The 13,840-nt window shown below is 38.2% G+C and overlaps 1 protein-coding gene and 1 long non-coding RNA gene across 10 annotated transcripts; one reads left to right on the top strand and one right to left on the bottom strand.

The window, feature by feature from the left end:
- Positions 1-202: 202 nt before the first annotated feature.
- Positions 203-13,560, bottom strand: LOC133697140 (transcriptional activator DEMETER). 9 transcript variants are annotated; one of them, XM_062119525.1, is made up of 21 exons: positions 13,428-13,538; positions 13,285-13,319; positions 12,237-12,943; positions 10,110-11,900; positions 9,642-10,004; positions 8,745-8,835; positions 7,288-8,641; positions 7,051-7,130; positions 6,807-6,891; positions 6,623-6,714; positions 6,481-6,549; positions 6,319-6,355; positions 6,136-6,218; positions 4,917-5,348; positions 4,409-4,445; positions 4,257-4,314; positions 3,869-4,008; positions 1,298-1,363; positions 1,018-1,132; positions 895-933; positions 203-744 (listed from the first exon to the last, which is right to left on the bottom strand). In XM_062119525.1, exons 3-21 carry the CDS (start codon positions 12,790-12,792, stop codon positions 632-634), a joined length of 5,601 nt encoding a protein of 1,866 aa, XP_061975509.1. In that variant the 5' UTR covers positions 12,793-12,943; positions 13,285-13,319; positions 13,428-13,538; the 3' UTR covers positions 203-631. The 9 variants fall into 9 exon arrangements, 5 of the variants coding, with proteins under 5 accessions (XP_061975509.1, XP_061975507.1, XP_061975506.1 ...); XM_062119523.1 differs by having other exon boundaries at positions 12,237-12,948; XM_062119522.1 differs by lacking the exon at positions 13,285-13,319 and having other exon boundaries at positions 12,237-12,948; positions 13,428-13,560.
- On the top strand, positions 8,362-8,749 carry LOC133697141 (uncharacterized). Its single transcript, XR_009842828.1, has 2 exons — positions 8,362-8,469; positions 8,585-8,749. It is a non-coding gene; the product is annotated as an uncharacterized LOC133697141 (long non-coding RNA).
- Positions 13,561-13,840: the final 280 nt, after the last annotated feature.

Here is a 13,840-nt window from a genome sequence, read left to right on the forward strand (position 1 = left end):
ATTCTAGAGTCTTCAAGTGCTTAATCGATGGATGTTCGTGAGTTCTCTATGTTTTTGAAAGGCCAATTAATAAATACCCTTTTATTGTCTTCACGGGGGAGGGGTGGTTGATATCGATTACTTATTGAATAATAGCTCAATTTTGAGCATGATTTGGAAAAAAATCAGGCGAGGGAGAGGGAGATTTGCTTCCATTCACTAATTTTTGAAAATAGCTCTGCTTCGAGCATGAATTGAAATAATTTGGATGGGAGAAGTGCTGTTCACATTGACTCGTTTTCGAAGAACGGCCCTGTTTTGAGCATGACTAGAAAAAGGCATCATAAAAACTAAGAAATCAACTAAATTCCACTAGCCATGCTATACTACAATTTCACATGGAAAATTCTTTCAGCTGCGCTTGGATCCTGTAATTGGGATAGCATCAGCTCAACCCCATTAGCGATGCTGTTGTACCGCTTCACTTGAAATTTGTGCCCAGCTTGGATCTCGTAATGCATCTCATGTTAGAGGAAGAACACTTGAATCTACAACAGAAAGTTAGTCAATGATCTTTCTTCATCACTAAGCTAGCTATGACTTGCTGGTCAGAACTATTGCTGTTAAACTTCGCATCCTGCTCTCCTGCTTGTCATTTTTTCTCGTTCTTTGTCTTTACCAACCTACTTGCAGGAAAGTGCAATCTGGCCTTAAGAGGACGGGGTGCTCTTGTTTTCTGGTCGAACCCCCTCACACAAACAAACCCTGAAAATAAAGTTTCACCAATCGACAAAGTCAAGCTTACTGAATTTGTCAAGTATACGAGACTAGGCTTTAAACAAATTCCCAGTATGACTGGCATAATGTCTTTCAAATGTCAATATTATATTAACTACTGAAAACAGCATTTGATACCTCTCCAAAAGCAGAACTGAATTCCTTCCGTTGAAAGTCCTGACAGAAATAACGAGTTCTTGTTAGCCAGTCTTTTACTTTATAATTTACTTGGCCTGTCAATGCACTAATCTTGTCTTGTACCTTTAAATATTGATGATACAGAGGTTCCAAAGTAGACAATTCGTCTTGGCAAATTCCATATTAATGATCTTGGAACATCAATTGGGTTTAAGCTAGATTCGTGATCTGCAAACATCTGCAAGGTAATTGCAGTCGCTTGATAATCATTTATTGAAAAGTTAAATGACTTTAAATTCTGGCATGCATAGGATGCGAAGGGTTTCCAAATCAGATGTCAACTTTCTGAGGTGGTAGACATTCACAGGGAATAGGCGAATTACACAGTTTTGGTGGTGTTTACCTCGTTCACTTGAAAGTACGTTCCATTCAGTGGGAAGCTTCCTCTCATGGCTGTTCTACAAGGTATCTGCATGTATGGTAATACAAACATCAGTAAGCAAAACACATACTTAACTAGAATGTAGAGTTCTTTTCTTATAAGAGTTAGTTGTTTGTTTGATTTCTTTCTAGATAAAAAATGATCAAGGTTTAGAATCCTTGTTTAACTAGTTTTTTAGATTAGATTAGATTATTTTGATCTTATCTTTATCTTATAATCTTATATATGCAGAATTATATTGACATTTGCTTTTTTTTGGTGAGTTATTTGACAGTGTTTTTTTTTTTTTTTTTTGGTGTGGTTTCTTATTTTTAAGCTACAATCAACTTGTTTCGTGCTATCAAAATAGTGCAAACACGATGGGAGACCTTCAAATAGTTAGAGGATCACGAAACTTAGCAACCAAAATCTCAACATATGGGCATGATGTCTTATATGCAAGGACAAGATCTTTGGTGTCTTGTGAAAGTGGAAGATTTAAGCTGGCAACAATTGAAGAAGATATGTTGGAGAACATTCAGAATGTCTTAACACTAAAAGAAGCATGAGACATCCTTGCCTGTCTCTTCTTAAAGAAGAACTATATTACATTGCAACTCCTCGAGAATAGTTGTTATCAATGGTGCAATGAGACATGACGATTCCTTAGTTCTTCAATAATATAAAATCAATATGCCATGGAAATTTTAAACTAGAACTAGAAGTAATAATTGGTGAAACTAGGATGAAAAAAATAATAATCCATGGTTTAAGACCTGGATATCGAAGTTGAGTTTGAAGTCAAGTAAGCAGATGGGGAAGCACTCCACCAATAATAGCAGAAGTGGCATACCCAATGGGATTGAACCCACAATTGGCACACTAGTAGTGAATCTGAAAAGATGGTGAAAAGTCATAAAAAAGAGTGAAACTTTTGTTCAGGAGGTAGATGCCACAACTGCAGGAAGAATGGTCACATGAAGAAAGATTGTTGGCTCCATAAAAGGTCTGTAGAGAGAGAAATATTGCTATTTTCAATTCAAAAGGGCAGGTTGAGAATGAATGAGAAACTGAAACATCCTTTGTCATAGAAGAGGAGGAATTAGCATTCACATTAACAACTATAGATCGAGATCGGGACTAGGATTGTGATTGTGACAGTGATCATGATAGTAACCAAAACAAGGAGTGAGACCATGACCAAAATCTTGACTATGATGAGTCACATATTGATGATCATAGTGCCACACACAAAGATAGCAGGGGAAGGAAAATTGTCCTGAATATTGTGATGAGTCTGATGACTATAATGATGCTGAAAGGGTAGCAAACACATAAAGTGAAGCTATGAGCAAAGTCGGTAGGAAGGAAGTGGCAACCCTTGAAGAGGAAAAAAACGTTGATAATAGCCTCTATGTCGTTGAGGGAATGTAGATGCAATGAGAGGTGGATATCCAGTTGTAATAATTCCTGAAGACACTGAGCAAGAGGCTTTTTAACAACAAGAATGCAAGAGATCTAAGATACAATTAGAGATAGATATCCAGTTGTAATAATCAAGCAAAAAGCTTTATCAACTCTCGTTGTTAATTAGCATAGGGGTGCTTTTAAGATTGCTGCCCTCAAAGCTCCTGGTTTTGGGGAACAGAATAGCCAGTACCTTGATGACATTGCCATTCTGACTGGAGGAACTGTCATTGCAGATTAGATGGGGATTGCCTTGGACAAAGTAGGCAATGAGGTCTTGGGACATGCTTCTAAAGTGGTTCTTACCAAGGATACAACCACCATTATTGGTTATGGAAGCACCCAAGAATTAGTAAATAAGAGAGTTGGACAAATTAGAAATCTTATTGAGGCCGCAGAACAAGACTATGAAACGGAGGAGCTCAATAAAAGAATTGCAAAACTATTGGGTGGTGTTGCAGTGATACAGGTTGGAGATGAGATAAAAAAGTCTGAAGAGAAAGGAGAACGGAAGCTGATGTTGGGGGAGTGTTAACAATCAACATCAGCCAGGAGTTGTAAGTCTGCAATAACTGGTAAGGTTAGATTTATAGTTCTTTTCTCATTAGGAGTTAGTTGTTTGTTTGATTTCTTTATTAGATAAGAAAAGGATTCCTAGCTCATAAAGGATTTATGTTTACTATCTTTTTTAACTCAATTTTTAAAATTCCTTGTTTGTTTAGACTAGGAGCGTGTTTGGCAGTGTGGTTGCGGATGTTTTTTAAATAACTTTTCGTGCCAAAATACATACCAGTGATTTTTTTTATTTTTTAAAAATCATTTTTGACATCAGCACATCAAAACGATCAAAAACATACAAACCATATTAAATTTTAACAAAAAAAAAATTTTCAAATTTTTTGGGAACGCCGCCACAGCCGCGTTCCCAAACGTAACCTAGATCAGTTTGATCTTATCTTTATTTTATAATCTCTATATATAAATAAATAACCCGGGTTATGTATGCAGAATTATATACATGAATATACATAAATAAGAGAAGTGGGTTCAAAATTGCTTTGTGGTTGTGTTTTCAACAATACTCACCAGAAGGGTTCCTCTTACTGTTTGTGAATTAGCTTCTCTGATACTATTGCATGAAAAACATGTCTTCTCATCGCACAATTTGTTTGGTTCTCTGGACTGGCATTGTTGGTCTGGTGGCTCAATAGAATTTGCAGTTTCACCTAATAATAAGATATTACTCAGTAATACTACAAGATAGTGCCATCTTTTACTCTTGCCATGAGCATTCACTACTTCGTGTCCCATCATATAAGTAGAATGGTTGCTACTTTGCTATCACAGGTTTATATAAATGAAGCTTCACAATATGCTCTTAACATTAATTAGTTTATATAAATACAGTATAGTTAGTCTGAGTTTCACTTTAGGTGTCGTTGAAACCATTGAAAGTCACAGGTTTTGTGCTTACCTGGTGTCCATATTGCTAGAAGGTATGGACTAGGATCATCAGGTTCTCTTCTATCCATCTGCAAGTTTTATAAAGTGGTTTGGTGGCAGTTAAATTAAGCATGTAGTTTCAGGAGAAAAGAAAAAATGCTAGAAAATGGAAGGAAAACTAACCCCCTCAAGGAGAGGATGTGAATCTGGAAGTTCATACCTGCGTAACATCAAGAAGACAAAGTGTCAGATGCATTGTTGAGGACCTCATCCATGGTCCAAACTTCCTCAGCAAATTATACTAATTATTTTGATGTGGGTTATAGTGTAAAATCTATGCTTTCTGCCATTATTTTTATACCTGGGTCATCTCTTCTCATTTCCAAGTACTACTTTTGCATGAAGTGCATTGTGCCAAGAGTTGGGTCAGCTTATCACATGATTGAGATGATTTTTGCTAAGCTTCTATAGATTGAACGAATCTATCTTTGATTTATCGAGTTGTTTGCATGTTTCTAGCAAATCATTCCGTGATTGGTTTTGAGCCAGGATAGAGAAGAAAATTGAATTGTGTGTCTGTGTGTCGGGGGTAGTTATCTTTATGAAACTATTAAGCGCATGGACAAATAAATAATCTTAAAAAGTTGGACAAACCAAGTTCCGGCCCTGATTATGAGAAGATTTTACTTACACTTGGTGTTCTGTCCGTAGACGACTAACATTCTTCAATTTGGGTGTGGGTATAGAAGCATTTGGATTCAAAGCAACTAAGGCCTTGGACATGTCGCCTTCTTGGAGCTCCAAGTTTGTATGCATGTAATTCTGTAAATTCTCAGTGAACTCTTCCATGTTCAGTTTTATTGTGGGTATTTCATCAGGATCTTCTCCAAAATCCTCAATATCAGTCTCTGTTAATTCAGTGTTCTCTTGATCTGGTGTTGCTGGCTCTTCAATAATGGGCACGCAACTGCCAATATCAGACCCGTGTCTTTTATGTGGGTTGTCCTCAGGTGGAGGTAATGGCATGGGATTGATACCTATACCGAGGCTTCTTTCAGGCATAAAGGGAACAGTTGAAGTTGTTATACCCTTCTCTTCTGGTCCAGGTAATGCAAGCCTAGCACTGCATCAAATAGAGCTCGCATTTACAAAAAATGTGATTTTGAGAAAATGAATTTTAACTTGGCTAATTGCTTCTCTTGTTATCCTATCTGTTGACCTCTTTCACCAATTATTTATCATCACTGACTCTCTTTTACTTTGTTTTCCCTCCAATAACTAGGGTACCACAAAGATCAGACTGGCATTATATATTTTTTAACCTCAAAGCATTGGTAAAAAACTCTATATACCTATGGTCTAGATGGGAAGGCATTGCTTACCCAGTGTGATAAGCGATGACAACATGTTTTTCCCAGGATTTTCTTCAATGGAAAACTCTTATTTCAAACATCTTCCCCAAATTTTATGTTTCACAAATATAATTCTTAAATTGAAGTAAAATCGTGGTTCTGATGTGCAACTAACTCGGAGGCTACAAATCCTTTTGGGTCATATATTGTATATTTCTAATTGCAATTAACTTTCCTCCATCCTCTGCTACTTTATTGCTGCAAGAGATCAGTCAAACCACAACAAAAATAACATAACATGACTAGTTGCTATCAATGTCCCCCTCGCTACCTTTTTATTGCTACAAGTGACCAATTTACCATCTACTGTCTTGTATATTTTCTTGTACTTGTGTTGTTTATAAATTATCACCAAGCTAATTATGTTTCATGTAATTGACTACGCAAATGTTCAACTTTGCAATGTTTTAAATTTCAAAATAAATGTTCTGATGGCTAGCATCTTAATGTTCACTTGATACATGCTGGTGGCAGTACAGCAGAGATAAAAATGCTAACCTTGCAAAGGCACTTGCAAAATGTCTACATTCTGCTCTCATGGGACATGCATTACAGTTGGGTCTACTCTTTGTGCAAAAAACCTGCATAAGCATTGAAGCATGGGTATATTGATGCTTTTTTAATGCACAATTACTAGTAATAATCCAATTAATATGTTATTGAATGGCAAAATGAGTATACCTTTCCAAATGTGATCATCTGGTAATGCAATTCATACCTGTAACCCCATAGAAAAAAAACCAGAAATCAGCAAAATTTTATCTGAATAAACAAAAAACCATATACATAGAAAGTACAGCTTTCAATGAACAGAATGGCTCTAAGGAAGAATCATGTGATTACAATGTTCTTTGATCTAGTTTGCACAATCTTGGCCAGAGATATTTCTGAATTGACTCGAGTATTGGGTACCTAGAGAGAATCTGGTTAGTATTTTTTATTAACAAGAAAAATTTGGTGTCAATTTGTGATACTTAATACTTACAGTTCTAGGAGGTGCAACTGAAGTGACTCTGGCAGTGGCTGGAGAGGGACCCATCCTAGTCGAACTGCAATTCTCCCGACATTTGTGTCAACCTTGAACAACAGGTAATTGAATCATTTGAACTGTACAAAGTTGCTATCTCTTGTCAGTTCAACATTATATATTGTTTAGCCATAAAACTCACTGGAAAGGCAAGATGATGAAGTGTCAGGAGCCTCACACACTCCACGCTTTTCAACCCCAACCCCCTTATACTTAGCAGATAATCCCTGAAAATTTCAGATATTTCAGAAACTGGGAAACATATTTTGTTATCAATGAATTATTTGCTGTTCTTTGGCTTAAATGTTGCTATGAGTAGTTTCTTATTGACACAAGGGAATTATCAATATTTATGAGCAGGAACTCTAATATTTGGGATGACTTACTTTGCTTTGTCAGGGGGCACATCTCTTAACCATTCCAAATCGATGCTTCCGTGTTCCCTTACCAGTCGGTTGAGGAATTCCTGCAATATTGTGCACCCATTATCAACATGTTTTATGATGCCTTGAGTTCATGCAATCCATCAGCAGGAAAAAAAAGGGGAGAGAGAGAGTTTTCACAAAGCCTTTTAAAGCTGAATGAAAGGTTATTAGGGCTTTAGGTTAAACATGCCAACATACCTGGATTCGTTCTGCTAGCATGTTATTCATCCCTCTTTCTTTTATCGCATCAGAAATCTCCTTGACCCTAGCACTTCGCACTGCTTCATAGTCCAAGGAATCCATCGTGTCTTTGGCTCTCTCTTTTCTTCCATTTGCCTGCACTTGCTTCCTTAAACTATCCCAGTCAAATACATCCTTTTTCTCACCCTCCACTTTTCCTTTTCTTGCTTTTGAGGTACTTGCATTTGCCTTGAGGTTTTCCCTGTTATTATGATGTACTTTCTCCTTTGTATTTGGGTCAACCACATTGTTTTCTAGAGGGGTTTGCTTATTCACTGAAGTGATTCTCTCAACGTCAAAAATGTTTCCTGTGAGGCTAGAGACTTGCTGTCTGTAACTGTTTTGCTTCTTGGGCAGTTCTTCAGCAAGGTTTACAGGTCCGCCAACTGACATGCTTTGCCATTGCAAGGTCTTGTTCCTCTTATCAACTTGTCTTTCATGGCAAGTCTGAGAGCTGCTTTGTCCATACCTTGGCAACTCATATTGCTTGGCAGCAGTTTTACCTACACTTTCTGCCTCTTGTCCAACAGCTTTGCTTGTGCAGGTTGCAGCCTTTTCTTTGTCGAATCTGGAAGAATATGACAGCCAAGAAGACATGTTTTCTTCACTGTACAATTCGAAGCCTTCTGCTTGCTGTACATTGGATTGTGAAGTCATGTGTAGCAACCCGTAGTCACTGCAAGGAACCACTTTCCGTAGCATCTGTGGATTGCAATAATCGAAATGCTGATTATATGTAGAAAAGCAGTTCAGATTACCTAATCTTTCCAATCCAGGTCCTGGCTGCCTGTTTTGTAAATCTTCTGCTTGTTCCTTTTCATGCCTGGATTCCTTATGAAACAGTGAGCTCCCACCCTCACAACCATAAAATTCTCCTAGCAAGGTGGGACTCTCCATCTGTAAAAGATCCATGAAAGATAAATCATCATTCATGCTAGGTTTGCACCCAGTAGCAGGATCTTCTGCTTCAGAGTTGGAGCCCGAGTAGGATCTGACTCCATTTGCTTGGACAGTTGAGGAATCGAAAGAATCTTGTGATGATACAAATTCTTCCTCCAGGCTGTGACTTTGTGTCTCTACCATGCTTGCTCTTTCTATAAACAAGGTTTCAGAGTCTTTATGAGGTTCTGCTGATCCATGGTGTGTCACGGAGCTTTGATTGTAGAGTGGATTGCTGTTCCATTTGATATCATTTCGGTTTAGAATGCAGGTATCTGGTTCTTCAATGACGATGCTTGTCCTTTCTCTGTCACAGGCTCCACTGCTTCTCAACTTCAGAGGAAACAATGAAGCTAGAGACATGAAGGCAGAGCTGCAAGGCGGGAAAGTAGTTGAAGATTTTGTTCAGTTCATGAATTGAGATAAATTATCATGGCTTATCTGGTCTTGAAATTAAGATGAAATGTCAAATTTACCTTGACAGATGATCTGAAACATTTTGAGTTAGGAAAACTCCTATTACTGAATCAACAACTGATCCCTTCCATTTTGAAAAGCGCCTATCTCCTGCAAAGAATGTTATTGCATTCATACGTGCAGGTGACTATCTATTTGGTTCACTAAGAAAGGGGATTGAATTATATTTTCTTTCTTGGTATATCATTGAGGGATGTTATTTGCAGAGCTGGGGGCTTCATTGCACCTAGGTTTTCTCACCAGAAAACATTAGTAAATGTGTTAATGGACTTTTGAGCAATTTAGCATCTGCAATTAAATCTTTCCAGTAGGTGAGTTCGGCAACTCAAAAGCTCCCCAAAATTGTAGTACACTGGTTTATATATTTTTTCTGTGCTAAGGAGGCAACATGTGCTTTTTGCAGTTCCGTTTTTATATTGTCTTGATAACAATACCTGATTATGTTTCACTACAAACTTATACAGGTTAAGTTTTTTTACCAAGAAAAACTGGCACTAAAAGAGTGAACTGCTAAGTGGTGGGAAACTTACTGTTGATTTTTTCTTCCTCATCAAATAATTCTTTTCTCGGAATTGTGCTTTTTTTTCCATGGGTAATGGTGCTTCTTTTGCATTTGCAACATTCTATGTAATGTCTTTGTTCATTTGTGAAGGACATGCATACGTAAATAAACAAACACTTGTACATATGCATGTTCAAATGTAAGATTCAACATGTCTGCAATATGAATGCTCTATCACTTATGATAACTTTGTGAGTGGAAGCAGCATAGCATAACGACTCTTCATCAAATTGGAAGGCACTAACAGCATGTATGGTTCTCTCTCTCTCTCTCTCTACTGTTGAACTCAGTAATAATCTTGAATATGTTGGAGCAAAAGTATAAGATATTGTACCTTGCACGAGATGCATTCTTGCAATGAATGAATCAACTCGCCCGTGAAAAACTTTTCTTTCTTCCCCCCACCATTGCTCCTTTCCTTCGTCAGTTCCTTCAAGGCCTTGACTTCCTTCTTTCCCCATCAGCAGTTTCCATACTCTGTCTGACTCTGGGTCAAGATCTACTTTAGGCCTTGGCTTGTGTTTCTTGACAACTTCAAACCCATCATAGGGAACAAGTTTACCATCTCCTTTGTAAGGAACAAGTGCATTTTGCTCTTTGTTTTCTATTTTCTTGCTCCCTGCATTGAGACGGAGGCCCTCCATCTGGTATATGATTTGTTCTATTGTAGAGGAGAAAGTCTGCTTTGCTGGTCGCCCTGCATTGGATGTCAAGAGTGGCTGCTGTCATTATGGTGACTAGAACATTTTAGGAAGTTACCTGAACCCTTAAAGAATTATAATATATATTAAACATGCTATACCTCTTCTCTTTGCATATGGCTGCTGATGAACTTTCAAGTCATCCTTTGGTTCTTGTGGAATCTTACCCTTTTCAGATGGAATTGATATGGGCACAGTAGCTTCTGACATTTGCTGAATTCTTGACATTTCAGCGTTGCAAGTTTTGGGTTGGAGTTGTTTATCCGATGCACGGCTTGTTTTGAGAGACGTTTGTGAAAGCCTGTGAGAAGTTTCTATAGTGGTGGGGCAGAGGGAGTTTTGGACCTGAGTCGGTCCATTAGTCTCTCCCAGCATTTCTAGGCTTAAATGTGGTTGAGGTGAAATACATTGCTTTGGAAGGTTCTGCAGAGCCATAGAGTGAACATACCACTCACCAGGATATTTAACTTTTGAAACAAAAGAAGATATGCTGTGTGTGTTTGTTTGAATTCCATCCTCTGTTTTCTTTCTTTTCTGGGTCTCTGAACATCCAGAACCTGGAATGCTGCCATTTTGGTCATATCCATCAGTCAATGAGCCCACTGGATATGCTGTACACGGGTTTGTTTTCTTAATATGAAAGTGTTCTCTCTTGGATCCTCTGCCCTCAATTAAATAAGGTGTTATCTTTTGTGCTGATTGAGGGTTATTCTGAGAAGTTATTTGTCTAGTCCACTCTGGTCCTTTTTCTGGAAACACAACCTGACCAATTCCTTGTGCATGGATACTTCTCTCCACATCCCCCGCATTGAGGTTTAATTTCTCCATGTGCATGTTTTTTCTTGGTGTTAGTTCCGCTGCCACTAGTATTTCTGAAATGGATATATAGTCACCACGTGGCTGATTCATAAAAGGTGTCTGGTTACTTGGAGCACCTGATTGCTGGTTTTCTACCAGTAACCTATGCTGTTGGCTCATCTGTGAAGTTGTGGTGCTTAAATCTGCCACTTGAAGACTTGCATTCAGATCAAAAGTCCCTCTTTTTTGATTCAGCATGTCCTGCTGAGCAGCTGCATTACTGCAGCTCCTGTCTGTTGCAGTTTCCAAATCAAACCTCAATGCTCTTCTACATGATTTTGCATCAGCTGAACTGGATTGTGTAATCTCCATGGTGGAGTCTGCATGTCGATTTGCTGATTTGTTTAGGTCTTTCTTGCGCACATACTTTCTCTTTACAGCATGGGTATTTATGGTCTCTCCAATAGAATCTGTGTGTTGAACTACTGATTCATCCAGGGCCTTCTTGCGCACATACTTCCTCTTTGCAGAGCTGGGAGGTGCAGTATCTACGGTAGATCCAGTAGGTTGAGTTGCTGGCTCTTTCAAAGCCTTGCGAACATACTTCCTCTTTTCAATTGGCTTCTCCTTGGGATCAGTAATTTTTGTGGTTGCAGCCTTGGGAGTCCTTTTTGGCTTGCCTTCCACAATCACCTTGGGCCTATGCTTTCTTCTCTTTTGAGGTTTCTGCTGTGGTGTTCTATTAAGGTCGATGCCTTGTGCATTTGCTGTTGCTAGATCTTTTGCTTCCTCAAATGGTGTAGATATGACAGCAGATGATGCGTCTGTAATGTTGCATGAGAGCTCCTTTGAATTATGTTGATTGGCTTCGCACTCTTTGAATATGACTAAATCAGTTTTCTCCTTTTCCCCACTTGAGTTTTTTTCTTGCGAGGGACTTGCTGTTGCAGAAAGCCTACTCTCCAATCTCTTGCACTGATCCGGTACTACCGTGGCCAATTTAAAAGAGGTGGTAAAATATGAGGCTGCATCAGCTTCCATTCTTGGTGGAAAGTTTAGATCATAGTTATGAGGGCAAGGCATCATAGGATCATCTGCATAAAGTAATTTCTTAAGAATCATCTAGAATGAGATTTTGACAAAAAAGAAGGTTGAAACAAAAATGCAGGTAATGGCAGAATGAAAGCGAATTATTTTTCATCCATGTCTCTTGTTTTCTATCTTCCTAATATGTTTTGATTCTTGTAACCATGCCAGAACTGTCATTTAATCTGTAGAATGCTCAAATTCCCTTGCTTATATCAAGGACATGGTAATCGTCTTTCTTCTGTATAAATAATATTGAAATCTCATGCTAATTGACGTTCTGCATTGAACTACGCTATGTCAAATTGATTCGATGCCACATCACATGAAAATGGATCACTTACAATTGGGTTCCTGGGATGAGATATAGTTGCTACCCAAATGCTGTGAGCCTGAGCTGTGAGTTTGGTTTCCGAGCAACAAATTGGGTTCTCTGTAATTGTTGACTTGGGGATGCAAGTTGGGAAACGAAGGCCTCCAAACCATGCTTGTGCTTATACCAGGAGGTGCCATTGGAGAGGTAATTGTAGATATATTTGAATGGTCCAAAATATTTGCTAATAAACCACTGCCCAGACCTCCAGTTTGACTCTCTATATAATTGCGTGTAGTATTGCTCATTCTTTTCACCTCTTCGAAACCTGCATTCCTAACATTATCCCCGCCATTTCTAAACAGTTGATCAATCTGGTCACTATGCTGGGCCGCTCTGCTGTAATTCGACACATCTTGTACACATCCATCGGCAAATCCAGCCAGCTGCCAATTCGTTCTGCCCTGTAGGTTCCCTTGCCCGTCAGCTGGCATCAAATTGGATCTTGTTGGAATGGGCTTCTCTGGCGTTGCTGGTAAGAACGAACTCAGAATCAATCTTTCTCCATAATTAATCCTTGAACCCATTCTACCTGCCAACTGTTTCTAGCTTTTCGTCCGCTTCCCTGCTCTAGTTAGTGATTCTGTCCCACCGATTGGCTTCGAGTGCCTAAAGTTTGCGGCGAGTCATCAAATTTCATTGATTTAGCCATCTTCTTTCTTACTGCATTGCCTGAGCCTTTCCTGCCAAAAACCCCAAACACATTTTTCACTCAAATAAATTCCTACCTAACATGCCAAACATGAAGAATCACATAGAAAAGACTAATAGAAACCGTAATTAGAATCTATGTTATAAATGTACAGATATCATTTCACAGATAGTTCTTAATAGCTAAATTTCAGACTACCTGTATCCATCTGTTTCTTGCAAAACATGAAAAACACATGATGACAGTATATAATAAAACAAAAAATATATATATATATATATATCATTTAACTTTTTTTTTCAAAACAAGATTGACCAAATCTGCATAAATTAACTGAATTTTAATCCTTGGTTAAGATTACGGGTACCACAGAAACTTCAATAAAATCTCCGAGAAATCTTCCTGTGATATGCGACAACAAACATGCAATCACTCTACTTGTGGGGGTCAAAGAAATAAAAAATAAACAGTTACTGTAAATAAAACATTCATGCACAGCACTGAGCTTACCGATCTGTAACCGAGTCAGTTGAGAATCCTTAAACGAGTCAATGCCGGAAAATGCCCAGTCTTTAAGGTTGTGAGGAGGGAGAGAGAGAGAAAATGAAGTGAGAAAAAAGAATGGAAAAGAACAAACTTTATTTCGTATGTTATATAAACATATAGACTAGTTTGGGGCACCCCCTCTTTGTATTTTTATAAAACGGGCGCCCCCCACCTTTGGCAGTGACTTGCAAATCCGAATCTTGACATTACTTTCCTCTTATTTCTTGCTATATTTTACAAATTTATAAGATTGCCATGTAGGAAAAGATTTTTCGCTCGTGTGAACTGTTACTGACTTATCTATGTATTTATTGTATTGAACTATTACTGATTTGTTACTCTTATCTTGCAATATGGTCATTTTTTTTTTATTATGG

This window comes from Populus nigra, chromosome 6 (assembly GCF_951802175.1).
Source record: "Populus nigra chromosome 6, ddPopNigr1.1, whole genome shotgun sequence".
NCBI lineage: Eukaryota > Viridiplantae > Streptophyta > Magnoliopsida > Malpighiales > Salicaceae > Populus > Populus nigra.

What these genes read in the sequence shown, in the direction of transcription:
- LOC133697140 (XM_062119522.1), bottom strand. Translation starts at nt 12,792, where the DNA reads ATGGGTTCAAGGATTAATTATGGAGAAAGATTGATTCTGAGTTCGTTC. An exon ending in CTCATCCCAGGAACCCAATT is followed by an intron (nt 11,901 to 12,236) that starts GTAAGTGATCCA and finishes TACTTTATGCAG; the next exon opens with ATGATCCTATGATGCCTTGC. An exon ending in AAACTAGATCAAAGAACATT is followed by an intron (nt 6,356 to 6,480) that starts GTAATCACATGA and finishes ATGGGGTTACAG; the next exon opens with GTATGAATTGCATTACCAGA.